This window comes from Petromyzon marinus, chromosome 72 (assembly GCF_048934315.1).
Source record: "Petromyzon marinus isolate PM22_M1 ecotype Great Lakes invasive population chromosome 72, UKy_Petmar_22M1.pri1.0, whole genome shotgun sequence".
NCBI classification, from domain to species: Eukaryota; Metazoa; Chordata; class Hyperoartia; order Petromyzontiformes; family Petromyzontidae; genus Petromyzon; species Petromyzon marinus.
The window spans coordinates 3,095,743-3,108,989 of NC_133738.1; the positions used below are offsets into that span (position 1 = coordinate 3,095,743).

The 13,247-nt window shown below is 54.4% G+C and overlaps 1 protein-coding gene across 2 annotated transcripts in view; it reads left to right on the forward strand.

Moving 5' to 3' along the window:
- The first annotated feature begins 425 nt into the window (after window positions 1-425).
- Window positions 426-13,247, forward strand: part of LOC116958137 (1-acyl-sn-glycerol-3-phosphate acyltransferase alpha-like) — a 116,169-nt gene continuing 103,347 nt past the window's right edge. The window contains exon 1 of one of the 2 annotated variants that reach the window (XM_076055665.1): window positions 426-745. In XM_076055665.1, the coding sequence (XP_075911780.1) occupies window positions 477-745 (269 nt within the window). In that variant the 5' untranslated portion in view covers window positions 426-476. The remainder of the gene's footprint in view (window positions 746-13,247) is intronic. The other variant, XM_076055664.1, reaches the window with a different exon arrangement.

Below are 13,247 nucleotides of genomic sequence, written 5' to 3' on the forward strand. Positions count from 1 at the left end.
CCGGCGAAGCTAAGAGAACGAAATGCCAAAAAGAATGCAAACCACTGTCAACAAACACAAATAAAAATACAACCGATAATACGAAGTGATTTAACATCCGACTCGATTTGTTAAAATAACAAATCACCTGCTGTTAAATAAAATAAAAAATAGCAAATCTCATTATCGCGCTTTCCAACAACGCCCACTTATCCGCACTGCAATTTAAAACTCGTACGGCGCCAAAGGAAAAAAAAACAAAATATAATACAAAGCGCCGGAAACAAATGCGATAAAAAATACGCTCGTTAATAAGCAGCGATTCGCCTCCTGAAGCGATCACTAAAACAACAAATCAGCCGCTTTTAATTAAAACAAAAATCAACTCCACCCCGAGCCCCACCCCCTACCCCACCCACCACGTCACCCAACCCCAACAAACCGACCCCTCATCCGGGCTGGGAATTCCAAAGCGACCCCATCCGGCCCCAAACAAGATGGCCGCGTCGGAGACAGTAGCTCCGCTCCGTATTCATCCTCCACCTCAACCACAACCACCACAACCAACAGCAGCGACCTCGTGGCTGTCCCTGGTTGTTGTTGTGGTTGTGGTGGTTGTTGTTGTGGTTGTTGTCTGGGTGCGATGCAGACCTTCGTGGCTGTGTTTCTTCCTCAAGATGAGCTTCTACTACGCCTGGATCTTGGCGCTGTCCGCGGTCGCCTCGCTCCTGTGCGCGCGCCGTGGCAGGGACATCAACAACTTCAGGTGGTGGTGGTGGTGGTTGTGGTGGTGGTGGTTGTGGTGGTGGTTGTTGTGGTGGTGGTTGTGGTGATGGTGGTTGTGGTGGTGTTGGTGCTGTGGTGGTGGAGGTGGTGCTGTGGTGGTGGTGGGGGTGGTGGTGGTGGTGGTTGTTGTGGTTGTGGTGGTGGTGGTTGTTGTGGTGGTGGTTGTGGTGGTGGTGGTGGTGGAGGTGGTGGAGGTGGTGGTGGTGGAGGTGGTGGTGGTGGAGGTGGTGGTGGTGGTGGTGGTTGTGGTGGTGGTGGTGGTTGTGGTGGTGGTGGTGGTTGTTGTTGTGGTGGTGGTGATGGTTGTGGTGGTGGAGGTGGTGGTGGTTGTGGTGGTGGTTGTTGTGGTGGTTGTTGTTGTGGTTGTTGTGGTGGTGGTGGTTGTGGTGGTGGTTGTGGTGGTGGTGGTGGAGGTGGTGGTGGTGGTTGTTGTGGTGGTTGTTGTGGTGGTGGTTGTTGTTGTGGTTGTTGTGGTGGTGGTGGTGGTTGTGATGGTGGTGGAGGTGGTGGTTGTGGTGGTGGTGGTTGTTGTTGTGATGGTGGTGGAGGTGGTGGTGATGGTGGTTGTGGTGGTGGTGGTTGTGGTGGTGGTTGTTGTTGTGGTTGTTGTGGTGGTGGTTGTGGTGGTGGTGGAGGTGGTGGTGGTGGAGGTGGTGGTGGTGGAGGTGGTGGTGGAGGTGGTGGTGGTTGTTGTGGTGGTTGTTGTGGTGGTGATTGTTGTGGTTGTTGTGGTGGTGGTTGTGGTGGTGGTGGAGGTGGTGGTGGTGGTGGTGGAGGTGGTGGTGGAGGTGGTGGTGGTTGTTGTGGTGGTAGTGGTGGTGGTGGTGGTTGTTGTGGTGGTGGTGGATGTTGTGGTGGTGGTGGTGGTTGTGGGGGTGGTGGTGGTTGTTGTTGTGGTGGTGGTTGTAGTAGTGGTGGTTGTAGTAGTGGTGGTTGTTGTGGTGGTGGTTGTTGTGGTGGTGGTTGTGGTGGTGGTGGTGGTTGTGGTGGTGGTTGTGGTGGTGGTTGTGGTGGTGGTGGGTGTGGTGGTGTTGGGGGTGGTGGTGGTGGTGGTGGAGGTGGTGGTGGAGGTGGTGGTTGTTGTTGTGGTGGTTGTTGTTGTGGTTGTTGTGGTGGTGGTTGTGGAGGTGGTGGTGGTTGTGGTGGTGGTGGAGGTGGTGGTGGTGGTGGTGGAGGTGGTGTTGGAGGTGGTGGTTGTGGTGTTGGAGGTGGTGGTGGTGGTTGTGGTGGTGGTTGTGGTGGTGGTTGTTGTGGTGGTGGTTGTTGTTGTGGTTGTTGTGGTGGTGGTTGTGGTGGTGGTGGAGGTGGTGGTGGTGGTGGTTGTGGTGGTGGTGGTTGTTGTGGTGGTGGTTGTGGTGGTGCTGGTGGTGGTTGTGGTGGTGGTGGTTGTGGTGGTGGTGTTGGGGGTGGTGGTTGTGGTGGTGGTGGTTGTGGTGGTGGTGGGGGTTGTGGTGGTTGTGGTGGTGGTGGTGGTTGTGGTGGTGGTTGTTGTGGTTGTTGTGGTGGTGGTTGGTTGTGGTGGTGGTGGTTGTGGTGGTGGTGGTGGTTGTGGTGGTGGTGGGGGTGGTTGTGGTGGTGGTGGGGGTGGTTGTGGTGGTGGTTGTGGTGGTGGTGGTGCTGTGGTGGTGGTGGGGTTGGTGGTGGTGCTGTGGTGGTGGTGGGGGTGGTGGTGGTGGTGGTTGTGGTGGTGGTTGTGGTGGTGGTTGTTGTGGTTGTTGTGGTTGTTGTGGTGATGGTGGTGGTTGTTGTGGTTGTTGTGGTGGAGGTGGTGGTGGTTGTGGTGGTGGTTGTGGTTGTTGTGGTGGTAGTGGTGGTTGTTGTGGTTGTTGTGGTGGTGGTTGTTGTGGTTGTTGTGGTGGTGGTGTTGGGGGTGGTGGTGGTGGTGCTGTGGTGGTGGTGGTAGTGGTTGTTGTGGTGGTGGTGCTGTGGTGGTGGTTGTGGTGGTTGTGGTTGTTGTGGTGGTGGTTGTGGTTGTTGTGGTGGTGGTGGTTGATGTGGTGGTGGAGGTGGTGGTGGTGGTTGTTGTGGTCGTGGTGTTGGGGGTGGTGGTGGTGCTGTGGTGGTGGTGGTGGTGGTGCTGTAGTGGTGGTGGTGGTTGTGGTTGTTGTGGTGGTGGTGGTTGTGGTGGTGGTTGTGGTTGTGGTGGTTGTTGTGGTGATGGTTGTGGTGGTGGAGGTGGTTGTTGTGGTGGTGGTGGTTGTTGTGGTGGTTGTGGTGGTGGTGGTGCTGTGGTGGTGGAGGTTGTGGTTGTTGTGGTGGTGGTTGTTGTGGTGGTGGTTGTGGTGGTGGTGGTGGTTGTGGTGGTGGTGGTTGTTGTTGTTGTGGTGGAGGTGGTGGTGGTTGTTGTGGTGGTGGTGGTGGTTGTTGTTGTGGTGGTGGTTGTTGTTGTGGTGGTGGTTGTTGTTGTGGTGGAGGTGGTGGTTGTGGTGGTGGTGGTTGTGGTGGTTGTGGTGGTGGTTGTTGTGGTGGTTGTGGTTGTTGTTGTGGTGGTGGTGGTTGTTGTGGTGGTTGTGGTTGTGGTGGTGGTTGTTGTTGTGCTGTGGTGGTTGTTGTTGTGGTTGTTGTGGTGGTTGTAGTGGTGGTTGTTGTTGTGGTGTTTGTGGTAGTGGTGGTTGTTGTTGTGGTGTTTGTGGTAGTGGTGGTTGTTGTTGTGGTGTTTGTGGTAGTGGTGGTTGTTGTTGTGGTGTTTGTGGTTGTGGTGGTTGTTGTTGTGGTGTTTGTGGTGGTGGTTGTTGTGGTGGTGCTGTGGTTGTTGTGGTGGTGGTAGTGGTGGTGCTGTGGTTGTTGTGGTGGTGGTAGTGGTGGTTGTTGTTGTGGTGGTGGTGCTGTGGTGGTGGTGGTGGTGGTTGTGGTGTGGTGGTTGTGGTGTGGTGGTTGTGGTGGTGGTGCTGTGGTGGTTGTGGTGGTGGTTGTGGGGGTGGTTGTGGTGGTGGTGGGGGTGGTTGTGGTTGTGGTGGTGGTGGTGCTGTGGTGGTGGTGGTGCTGTGGTGGTGGTAGTGGTTGTGGTGGTGGTTGTGGTGGTGGTGGGGGTGGGGGTGGTGGTGGTGGTGGTTGTGGTGGTGGTGGTGTTGGGGGTGTTGGGGGTGGTGGTGGAGGTGGTGGTGTGGTGGTTGTTGTGGTGGTGGTTGTGGTTGTGGTGGTTGTTGTGGTGGTGGTGGTTGTGGTGGTGGTTGTGGTGGTGGTTGTGGTGGTGGTGGGGGTGGTTGTGGTGGTTGTGGTGGTGGTTGTGGTGGTGGTGGTTGTGGTGGTGGTTGTTGTGGTGGTGGTGATGGTTGTGGTGGTGGTGGTGGTGGAGGTGGTGGAGGTGGTGGAGGTGGTGGTTGTTGTGGTGGTTGTTGTGGTGGTTGTTGTGGTGGTGGTGGTGCTGTGGTGGTGGAGGTTGTGGTTGTTGTGGTGGTGGTTGTTGTGGTGGTGGTTGTGGTGGTGGTGGTTGTGGTGGTGGTGGTTGTGGTGGTGGTGGTTGTTGTTGTGGTGGTGGTTGTTGTTGTGGTGGAGGTGGTGGTGGGGGTGGTGGTGGTGGTGGTGGTGGTTGTTGTGGTGGTGGTTGTTGTTGTGGAGGTGGTGGTTGTGGTGGTGGTGTTGGTTGTGGTGGTGTTGGTGGTTGTGGTGGTGGTTGTGGTGGTGGTGGTGGTTGTGGTGGTGGTTGTTGTGGTGGTGGTGGTTGTGGTGGTGGTTGTTGTGGTTGTTGTGGTTGTGGTGGTTGTGGTTATTGTTGTGGTGGTGGTGGTTGTTGTGGTGGTTGTGGTTGTGCTGTGGTGGTTGTTGTTGTGGTTGTTGTGGTGGTTGTAGTGGTGGTGGTTGTTGTTGTGGTGGAGGTGGTGGTGGTGGTGGTGGTTGTTGTGGTGGTGGGGGTGGTGGTGGTGGTGGTGGTGGTGGTTGTTGTGGTGGTGGTTGTTGTTGTGGACGTGGTGGTTGTGGTGGTGGTGTTGGTTGTGGTGGTGGTGGTTGTGGTGGTTGTGGTGGTTGTGGTGGTGGTTGTGGTGGTGGTGGTTGTTGTGGTGGTGGTGGTGGTTGTTGTGGTTGTGGTTGTTGTTGTGGTGGTGGTGGTTGTTGTGGTGGTTGTGGTTGTGGTGGTGGTTGTTGTTGTGCTGTGGTGGTTGTTGTGGTTGTTGTGGTGGTTGTAGTGGTGGTGGTTGTTGTTGTGGTGTTTGTGGTAGTGGTGGTTGTTGTTGTGGTGTTTGTGGTAGTGGTGGTTGTTGTTGTCGTGTTTGTGGTAGTGGTGGTTGTTGTTGTGGTGTTTGTGGTAGTGGTGGTTGTTGTTGTGGTGTTTGTGGTTGTGGTGGTTGTTGTTGTGGTGTTTGTGGTGGTGGTTGTTGTGGTGGTGCTGTGGTTGTTGTGGTGGTGGTAGTGGTGGTTGTTGTTGTGGTGGTGGTGCTGTGGTGGTTGTTGTGGTGTGGTGGTTGTGGTGGTGGTGCTGTGGTGGTTGTGGTGGTTCTGTGGTGGTTGTTGTTGTGGTGGTTGGTGTGGTGGTGAAGGTGGTGGTTGTGGTTGTTGTGGTGGTTGTTGTGGTGGTGGTTGTGGTGGTGGTGCTGTGGTGGTTGTTGTGGTGGTGGTGGTGTTGGGGGTGGTGGTGGAGGTGGTGGTGTGGTGGTTGTTGTGGTGGTGGTTGTGGTTGTGGTGGTTGTTGTGGTGGTGGTTGTTGTGGTGGTGGTTGTTGTGGTGGTTGTTGTGGTGGTGGTTGTTGTGGTGGTGGTGGTGGTTGTGGTGGTGGTGGGGGTGGTTGTGGTGGTGGTGGTTGTGGTGGTGGTGGTGTTGGGGGTGTTGGGGGTGGTGGTGGAGGTGGTGGTGTGGTGGTTGTTGTGGTGGTTGTTGTGGTGGTGGTGGTGGTTGTGGTGGTGGTTGTTGTGGTGGTGGTTGTGGTGGTGGTGGTTGTGGTGGGGGTGGTTGTGGTGGTGGTGGGGGTGGTGGTGGTGGTGGGGGTGGTTGTGGTGGTGGTTGTGGTGGTGGTGGTGCTGTGGTGGTGGTGGGGGTGGTGGTGGTGCTGTGGTGGTGGTGGTGGTGGTTGTGGTGGTGGTGGAGGTGGTGGTGGTTGTTGTGGTTGTTGTGGTGGTTGTGGTGGTTGTGGTGATGGTGGTGATGGTGGTGATGGTGGTGGTGGAGGTGGTGGTGGTTGTTGTGGTTGTTGTGGTGGAGGTGGTGGTGGTTGTGGTGGTGGTTGTGGTTGTTGTGGTGGTGGTAGTGGTGGTGGTTGTGGTTGTTGTGGTGGTGGTAGTGGTGGTTGTTGTGGTTGTTGTGGTGGTGGTGGTTGTTGTGGTGGTGGTGGTTGATGTGGTGGTGGAGGTGGTGGTTGATGTGGTGGTGGAGGTGGTGGTTGTTGTGGTGGTGGTGTTGGGGGTGGTGGTGCTGTGGTGGTGGTGGTAGTGGTTGTTGTGGTGGTGGTGCTGTGGTGGTGGTGGTGGTTGTGGTTGTTGTGGTGGTGGTGGTTGTGGTGGTGGTGGTGGTGGTTGTGGTGGTGGTGGTGATTGTGGTGGTGGTTGTTGTGGTGGTGGTTGTTGTGGTGGTGGTTGTTGTGGTGGAGGTGGTTGTTGTGGTTGTTGTGGTGGTGGTGGTGGTTGTTGTGGTGGTGGTGTTGGGGGTGGTGGTGCTGTGGTGGTGGTGGTAGTGGTTGTTGTGTTGGTGGTGCTGTGGTGGTTGTGGTGGTTGTGGTTGTTGTGGTGGTGGTGGTTGTGGTGGTGGTGGTGGTTGTTGTGGTGGTGGTTGTTGTGGTGGTTGTTGTGGTGGAGGTGGTGGTTGTTGTGGTGGTGGTGCTGTGGTGGTGGTGGTTGTTGTGGTGGTGGTGGTTGTGGTGGTGGTGGTTGTGGTGGTGGTGGTTGTGGTGGTGGTTGTGGTGGTGGTTGTGGTGGTGGTTGTGGTGGTGGTGGTTGTGGTGGTGGTTGTGGTGGTGGTTGTTGTTGTGGTGGAGGTGGTGGTGGTGGTGGTTGTTGTTGTGGTGGAGGTGGTGGTGGTGGTTGTTGTGGTGGAGGTGGTGGTGGGGGTGGTTGTTGTGGTGGTGGTGGTGGGGGTGGTTGTTGTTGTGGTGGTGGTGGTTCTGGTGGTGGTTTTTGTGGTTGTGGTTGTGGTTGTTGTGGTGGTTGTGGTGGTGGTGGTGTGGTGGAGGTGGTGGTGGTTGTGGTGGTGGTTGTGGTGGTGGTTGTTGTTGTGCTGTGGTGGTTGTTGTTGTGGTTGTTGTGGTGGTTGTAGTGGTGGTGGTTGTTGTTGTGGTGTTTGTGGTAGTGGTGGTTGTTGTGGTGTTTGTGGTAGTGGTGGTTGTTGTTGTGGTGTTTGTGGTTGTGGTGGTTGTTGTTGTGGTGTTTGTGGTTGTGGTGGTTGTTGTTGTGGTGTTTGTGGTTGTGGTGGTTGTTGTTGTGGTGTTTGTGGTGGTGGTTGTTGTGGTGGTGCTGTGGTTGTTGTGGTGGTGGTAGTGGTGGTTGTTGTTGTGGTGGTGGTGCTGTGGTTGTGGTGTGGTGGTTGTGGTGGTGGTGGTGCTGTGGTGGTTGTGGTGGTTCTGTGGTGGTTGTTGTTGTGGTGGTTGGTGTGGTGGTGGAGGTGGTGGTGGAGGTGGTGGTGATTGTGGTGGTGATTGTGGTGGTGGTTGTGGTGGTGGTGGTTGTTGTGGTGGTGCTGGTGGTGGTTGTGGTTGTTGTGGTGGTTGTTGTGGTGGTTGTTGTGGTGGTTGTAGTGGTGGTTGTTGTTGTGGTGTTTGTGGTAGTGGTGGTTGTTGTTGTGGTGTTTGTGGTAGTGGTGGTTGTTGTTGTGGTGTTTGTGGTAGTGGTGGTTGTTGTTGTGGTGTTTGTGGTAGTGGTGGTTGTTGTTGTGGTGTTTGTGGTAGTGGTGGTTGTTGTTGTGGTGTTTGTGGTTGTGGTGGTTGTTGTTGTGGTGTTTGTGGTGGTGGTTGTTGTGGTGGTGCTGTGGTTGTTGTGGTGGTGGTAGTGGTGGTTGTTGTTGTGGTGGTGGTGCTGTGGTGGTGGTGGTGGTTGTGGTGTGGTGGTTGTGGTGTGGTGGTTGTGGTGGTGGTGCTGTGGTGGTTGTGGTGGTGGTTGTGGGGGTGGTTGTGGTGGTGGTGGGGGTGGTTGTGGTTGTGGTGGTGGTGGTGCTGTGGTGGTGGTGGTGCTGTGGTGGTGGTGCTGTGGTGGTGGTGGGGGTGGGGGTGGTGGTGGTGGTGGTTGTGGTGGTGGTGGTGGTGGTGGTGGTGTTGGGGGTGTTGGGGGTGGTGGTGGAGGTGGTGGTGTGGTGGTTGTTGTGGGGGTGGTTGTGGTTGTGGTGGTTGTTGTGGTGGTGGTGGTTGTGGTGGTGGTTGTGGTGGTGGTTGTGGTGGTGGTGGGGGTGGTTGTGGTGGTTGTGGTGGTGGTTGTGGTGGTGGTGGTTGTGGTGGTGGTTGTTGTGGTGGTGGTGATGGTTGTGGTGGTGGTGGTGGTGGTGGAGGTGGTGGAGGTGGTGGTTGTTGTGGTGGTTGTTGTGGTGGTGGTGGTGCTGTGGTGGTGGAGGTTGTGGTTGTTGTGGTGGTGGTTGTTGTGGTGGTGGTTGTGGTGGTGGTGGTTGTTGTGGTGGTGGTTGTGGTGGTGGTGGTTGTGGTGGTGGTTGTGGTGGTGGTGGTTGTTGTTGTGGTGGAGGTGGTGGTGGGGGTGGTGGTGGTGGTGGTGGTTGTTGTGGTGGTGGTTGTTGTTGTGGAGGTGGTGGTTGTGGTGGTGGTGGTGTTGGTTGTGGTGGTGTTGGTGGTTGTGGTGGTGGTTGTGGTGGTGGTGGTTGTTGTGGTGGTGGTGGTTGTGGTGGTGGTTGTTGTGGTTGTTGTGGTTGTGGTGGTTGTGGTTATTGTTGTGGTGGTGGTGGTGGTTGTTGTGGTGGTTGTGGTTGTGCTGTGGTGGTTGTTGTTGTGGTGGTTGTAGTGGTGGTGGTTGTTGTTGTGGTGGAGGTGGTGGTGGTGGTGGTGGTTGTTGTGGTGGTGGGGGTGGTGGTGGTGGTGGTGGTTGTTGTGGTGGTGGTTGTTGTTGTGGACGTGGTGGTTGTGGTGGTGGTGTTGGTTGTGGTGGTGGTGGTTGTGGTGGTTGTGGTGGTTGTGGTGGTGGTTGTGGTGGTGGTGGTTGTTGTGGTGGTGGTTGTGGTGGTGGTTGTTGTGGTTGTTGTGGTTGTGGTTGTTGTTGTGGTGGTGGTGGTTGTTGTGGTGGTTGTGGTTGTGGTGGTGGTTGTTGTTGTGCTGTGGTGGTTGTTGTGGTGGTTGTAGTGGTGGTGGTTGTTGTTGTGGTGTTTGTGGTAGTGGTGGTTGTTGTTGTGGTGTTTGTGGTAGTGGTGGTTGTTGTTGTCGTGTTTGTGGTAGTGGTGGTTGTTGTTGTGGTGTTTGTGGTAGTGGTGGTTGTTGTTGTGGTGTTTGTGGTTGTGGTGGTTGTTGTTGTGGTGTTTGTGGTGGTGGTTGTTGTGGTGGTGCTGTGGTTGTTGTGGTGGTGGTAGTGTTGGTTGTTGTTGTGGTGGTGGTGCTGTGGTGGTTGTTGTGGTGTGGTGGTTGTGGTGGTGGTGGTGCTGTGGTGGTTGTGGTGGTTCTGTGGTGGTTGTTGTTGTGGTGGTTGGTGTGGTGGTGAAGGTGGTGGTTGTGGTTGTTGTGGTGGTTGTTGTGGTGGTGGTTGTGGTGGTGGTGCTGTGGTGGTTGTTGTGGTGGTGGTGGTGTTGGGGGTGGTGGTGGAGGTGGTGGTGTGGTGGTTGTTGTGGTGGTGGTTGTGGTTGTGGTGGTTGTGGTGGTGGTGGTTGTTGTGGTGGTGGTGGTTGTGGTGGTTGTTGTGGTGGTGGTTGTTGTGGTGGTGGTGGTGGTTGTGGTGGTGGTGGGGGTGGTTGTGGTGGTGGTGGTTGTGGTGGTGGTGTTGGGGGTGTTGGGGGTGGTGGTGGAGGTGGTGGTGTGGTGGTTGTTGTGGTGGTTGTTGTGGTGGTGGTGGTGGTTGTGGTGGTGGTTGTTGTGGTGGTGGTTGTGGTGGTGGTGGTTGTGGTGGGGGTGGTTGTGGTGGTGGTGGGGGTGGTGGTGGTGGTGGGGGTGGTTGTGGTGGTGGTTGTGGTGGTGGTGGTGCTGTGGTGGTGGTGGGGGTGGTGGTGGTGCTGTGGTGGTGGTGGTGGTGGTTGTGGTGGTGGTGGAGGTGGTGGTGGTTGTTGTGGTTGTTGTGGTGGTTGTGGTGGTTGTGGTGATGGTGGTGATGGTGGTGATGGAGGTGGTGGTGGTTGTTGTGGTTGTTGTGGTGGAGGTGGTGGTGGTTGTGGTGGTGGTTGTGGTTGTTGTGGTGGTGGTAGTGGTGGTGGTTGTGGTTGTTGTGGTGGTGGTAGTGGTGGTTGTTGTGGTTGTTGTGGTGGTGGTGGTTGTTGTGGTGGTGGTGGTTGATGTGGTGGTGGAGGTGGTGGTTGTTGTGGTGGTGGTGTTGGGGATGGTGGTGCTGTGGTGGTGGTGGTAGTGGTTGTTGTGGTGGTGGTGCTGTGGTGGTGGTGGTTGTGGTGGTTGTGGTTGTTGTGGTGGTGGTGGTTGTGGTGGTGGTGGTGGTTGTGGTGGTGGTGGTGGTTGTGGTGGTGGTGGTGATTGTGGTGGTGGTTGTTGTGGTGGTGGTTGTTGTGGTGGAGGTGGTTGTTGTGGTTGTTGTGGTGGTGGTGGTTGTTGTGGTGGTGGTGTTGGGGGTGGTGGTGCTGTGGTGGTGGTGGTAGTGGTTGTTGTGGTGGTGGTGCTGTGGTGGTTGTGGTGGTTGTGGTTGTTGTGGTGGTGGTGGTTGTGGTGGTGGTGGTTGTTGTGGTGGTGGTTGTTGTGGTGGTTGTTGTGGTGGAGGTGGTGGTTGTTGTGGTGGTGGTGCTGTGGTGGTGGTGGTTGTTGTGGTGGTGGTGGTTGTGGTGGTGGTGGTTGTGGTGGTGGTGGTTGTGGTGGTGGTGGTTGTGGTGGTGGTTGTGGTGGTGGTTGTGGTGGTGGTTGTGGTGGTGGTGGTGGTTGTGGTGGTGGTTGTGGTGGTGGTTGTTGTTGTGGTGGAGGTGGTGGTGGTGGTTGTTGTTGTGGTGGAGGTGGTGGTGGTGGTTGTTGTGGTGGAGGTGGTGGTTGTGGTGGTGGTGGGGGTGGTTGTTGTGGTGGTGGTGGTGGTGGTGGGGGTGGTTGTTGTTGTGGTGGTGGTGGTTCTGGTGGTGGTTTTTGTGGTTGTGGTTGTGGTTGTTGTGGTGGTTGTGGTGGTGGTGGTGTGGTGGAGGTGGTGGTGGTTGTGGTGGTGGTTGTGGTGGTGGTTGTTGTTGTGCTGTGGTGGTTGTTGTTGTGGTTGTTGTGGTGGTTGTAGTGGTGGTGGTTGTTGTTGTGGTGTTTGTGGTAGTGGTGGTTGTTGTGGTGTTTGTGGTAGTGGTGGTTGTTGTTGTGGTGTTTGTGGTTGTGGTGGTTGTTGTTGTGGTGTTTGTGGTTGTGGTGGTTGTTGTTGTGGTGTTTGTGGTGGTGGTTGTTGTGGTGGTGCTGTGGTTGTTGTGGTGGTAGTGGTGGTTGTTGTTGTGGTGGTGGTGCTGTGGTTGTGGTGTGGTGGTTGTGGTGGTGGTGGTGCTGTGGTGGTTGTGGTGGTGGTGGTTCTGTGGTGGTTGTTGTTGTGGTGGTTGGTGTGGTGGTGGAGGTGGTGGTGGAGGTGGTGGTGATTGTGGTGGTGATTGTGGTGGTGGTTGTGGTGGTGGTGGTTGTGGTGGTGCTGGTGGTGGTTGTGGTTGTTGTGGTGGTTGTTGTGGTGGTGGTTGTTGTGGTGGTGGTTGTGGTGGTTGTTGTGGTGGTGGTTGTTGTGGTGGTGGTGGTGGTGGTTGTGGTGGTTGTTGTTGTGGTGGTTGTGATTGTTGTGGTGGTGGTAGTTGTGAGTGTTGGTGGTGGTGGTTGTTGTGCGGTGGTTGTCTACTGGTAGTGGTGGTAGTTAGCAATGTCTACTGGTAGTGGTGGTAGTTAGTGATGTCTACTGGTAGTAGTGGTAGTTAGCGATGTCTACTGGTAGTAGTGGTAGTTAGTGATGTCTACTGGTAGTGGTGGTAGTTAGTGATGTCTACTGGTAGTGGTGGTAGTTAGTGATGTCTACTGGTAGTGGTGGTAGTTAGTGATGTCTACTAGTAGTAGTGGTAGTTAGTGATGTCTACTGGTAGTAGTGGTAGTTAGTGATGTCTACTGGTAGTGGTGGTAGTTAGTGATGTCTACTGGTAGTAGTGGTAGTTAGTGATGTCTACTGGTAGTGGTGGTAGTTAGTGATGTCTACTGGTAGTGGTGGTAGTTAGTGATGTCTACTGGTAGTGGTGGTAGTTAGTGATGTCTACTGGTAGTGGTGGTAGTTAGTGATGTCTACTGGTAGTGGTGGTAGTTAGTGATGTCTACTAGTAGTAGTGGTAGTTAGCGATGTCTACTGGTAGTAGTGGTGGTAGTTAGTGATGTCTACTGGTAGTAGTGGTAGTTAGTGATGTCTACTGGTAGTAGTGGTAGTTAGCGATGTCTACTGGTAGTAGTGGTAGTTAGCGATGTCTACTGGTAGTGGTGGTAGTTAGTGATGTCTACTGGTAGTGGTGGTAGTTAGTGATGTCTACTGGTAGTGGTGGTAGTTAGTGATGTCTACTGGTAGTAGTGGTAGTTAGCGATGTCTACTGGTAGTGGTGGTAGTTAGCGATGTCTACTGGTAGTAGTGGTAGTTAGCGATGTCTACTGGTAGTGGTGGTAGTTAGTGATGTCTACTGGTAGTAGTGGTAGTTAGCGATGTCTACTGGTAGTAGTGGTAGTTAGTGATGTCTACTGGTAGTAGTGGTAGTTAGTGATGTCTACTGGTAGTAGTGGTAGTTAGTGATGTCTACTGGTAGTAGTGGTAGTTAGTGATGTCTACTGTTAGTAGTGGTAGTTAGTGATGTCTACTGGTAGTAGTGGTAGTTAGTGATGTCTACTGGTAGTGGTGGTAGTTAGTGATGTCTACTAGTAGTAGTGGTAGTTAGTGATGTCTACTGGTAGTGGTGGTAGTTAGTGATGTCTACTGGTAGTGGTGGTAGTTAGTGATGTCTACTGGTAGTAGTGGTAGTTAGTGATGTCTACTGGTAGTAGTGGTAGTTAGCGATGTCTACTGGTAGTGGTGGTAGTTAGCGATGTCTACTGGTAGTGGTGGTAGTTAGTGATGTCTACTGGTAGTGGTGGTAGTTAGCGATGTCTACTGGTAGTGGTGGTAGTTAGTGATGTCTACTGGTAGTGGTGGTAGTTAGTGATGTCTACTGGTAGTGGTGGTAGTTAGTGATGTCTGCTAGTAGTAGTGGTAGTTAGCGATGTCTACTGGTAGTAGTGGTGGTAGTTAGTGATGTCTACTGGTAGTGGTGGTAGTTAGCGATGTCTACTGGTAGTAGTGGTAGTTAGTGATGTCTACTGGTAGTAGTGGTAGTTAGTGATGTCTACTGGTAGTAGTGGTAGTTAGTGATGTCTACTGGTAGTGGTGGTAGTTAGCGATGTCTACTGGTAGTAGTGGTAGTTAGTGATGTCTACTGGTAGTAGTGGTAGTTAGTGATGTCTACTGGTAGTGGTG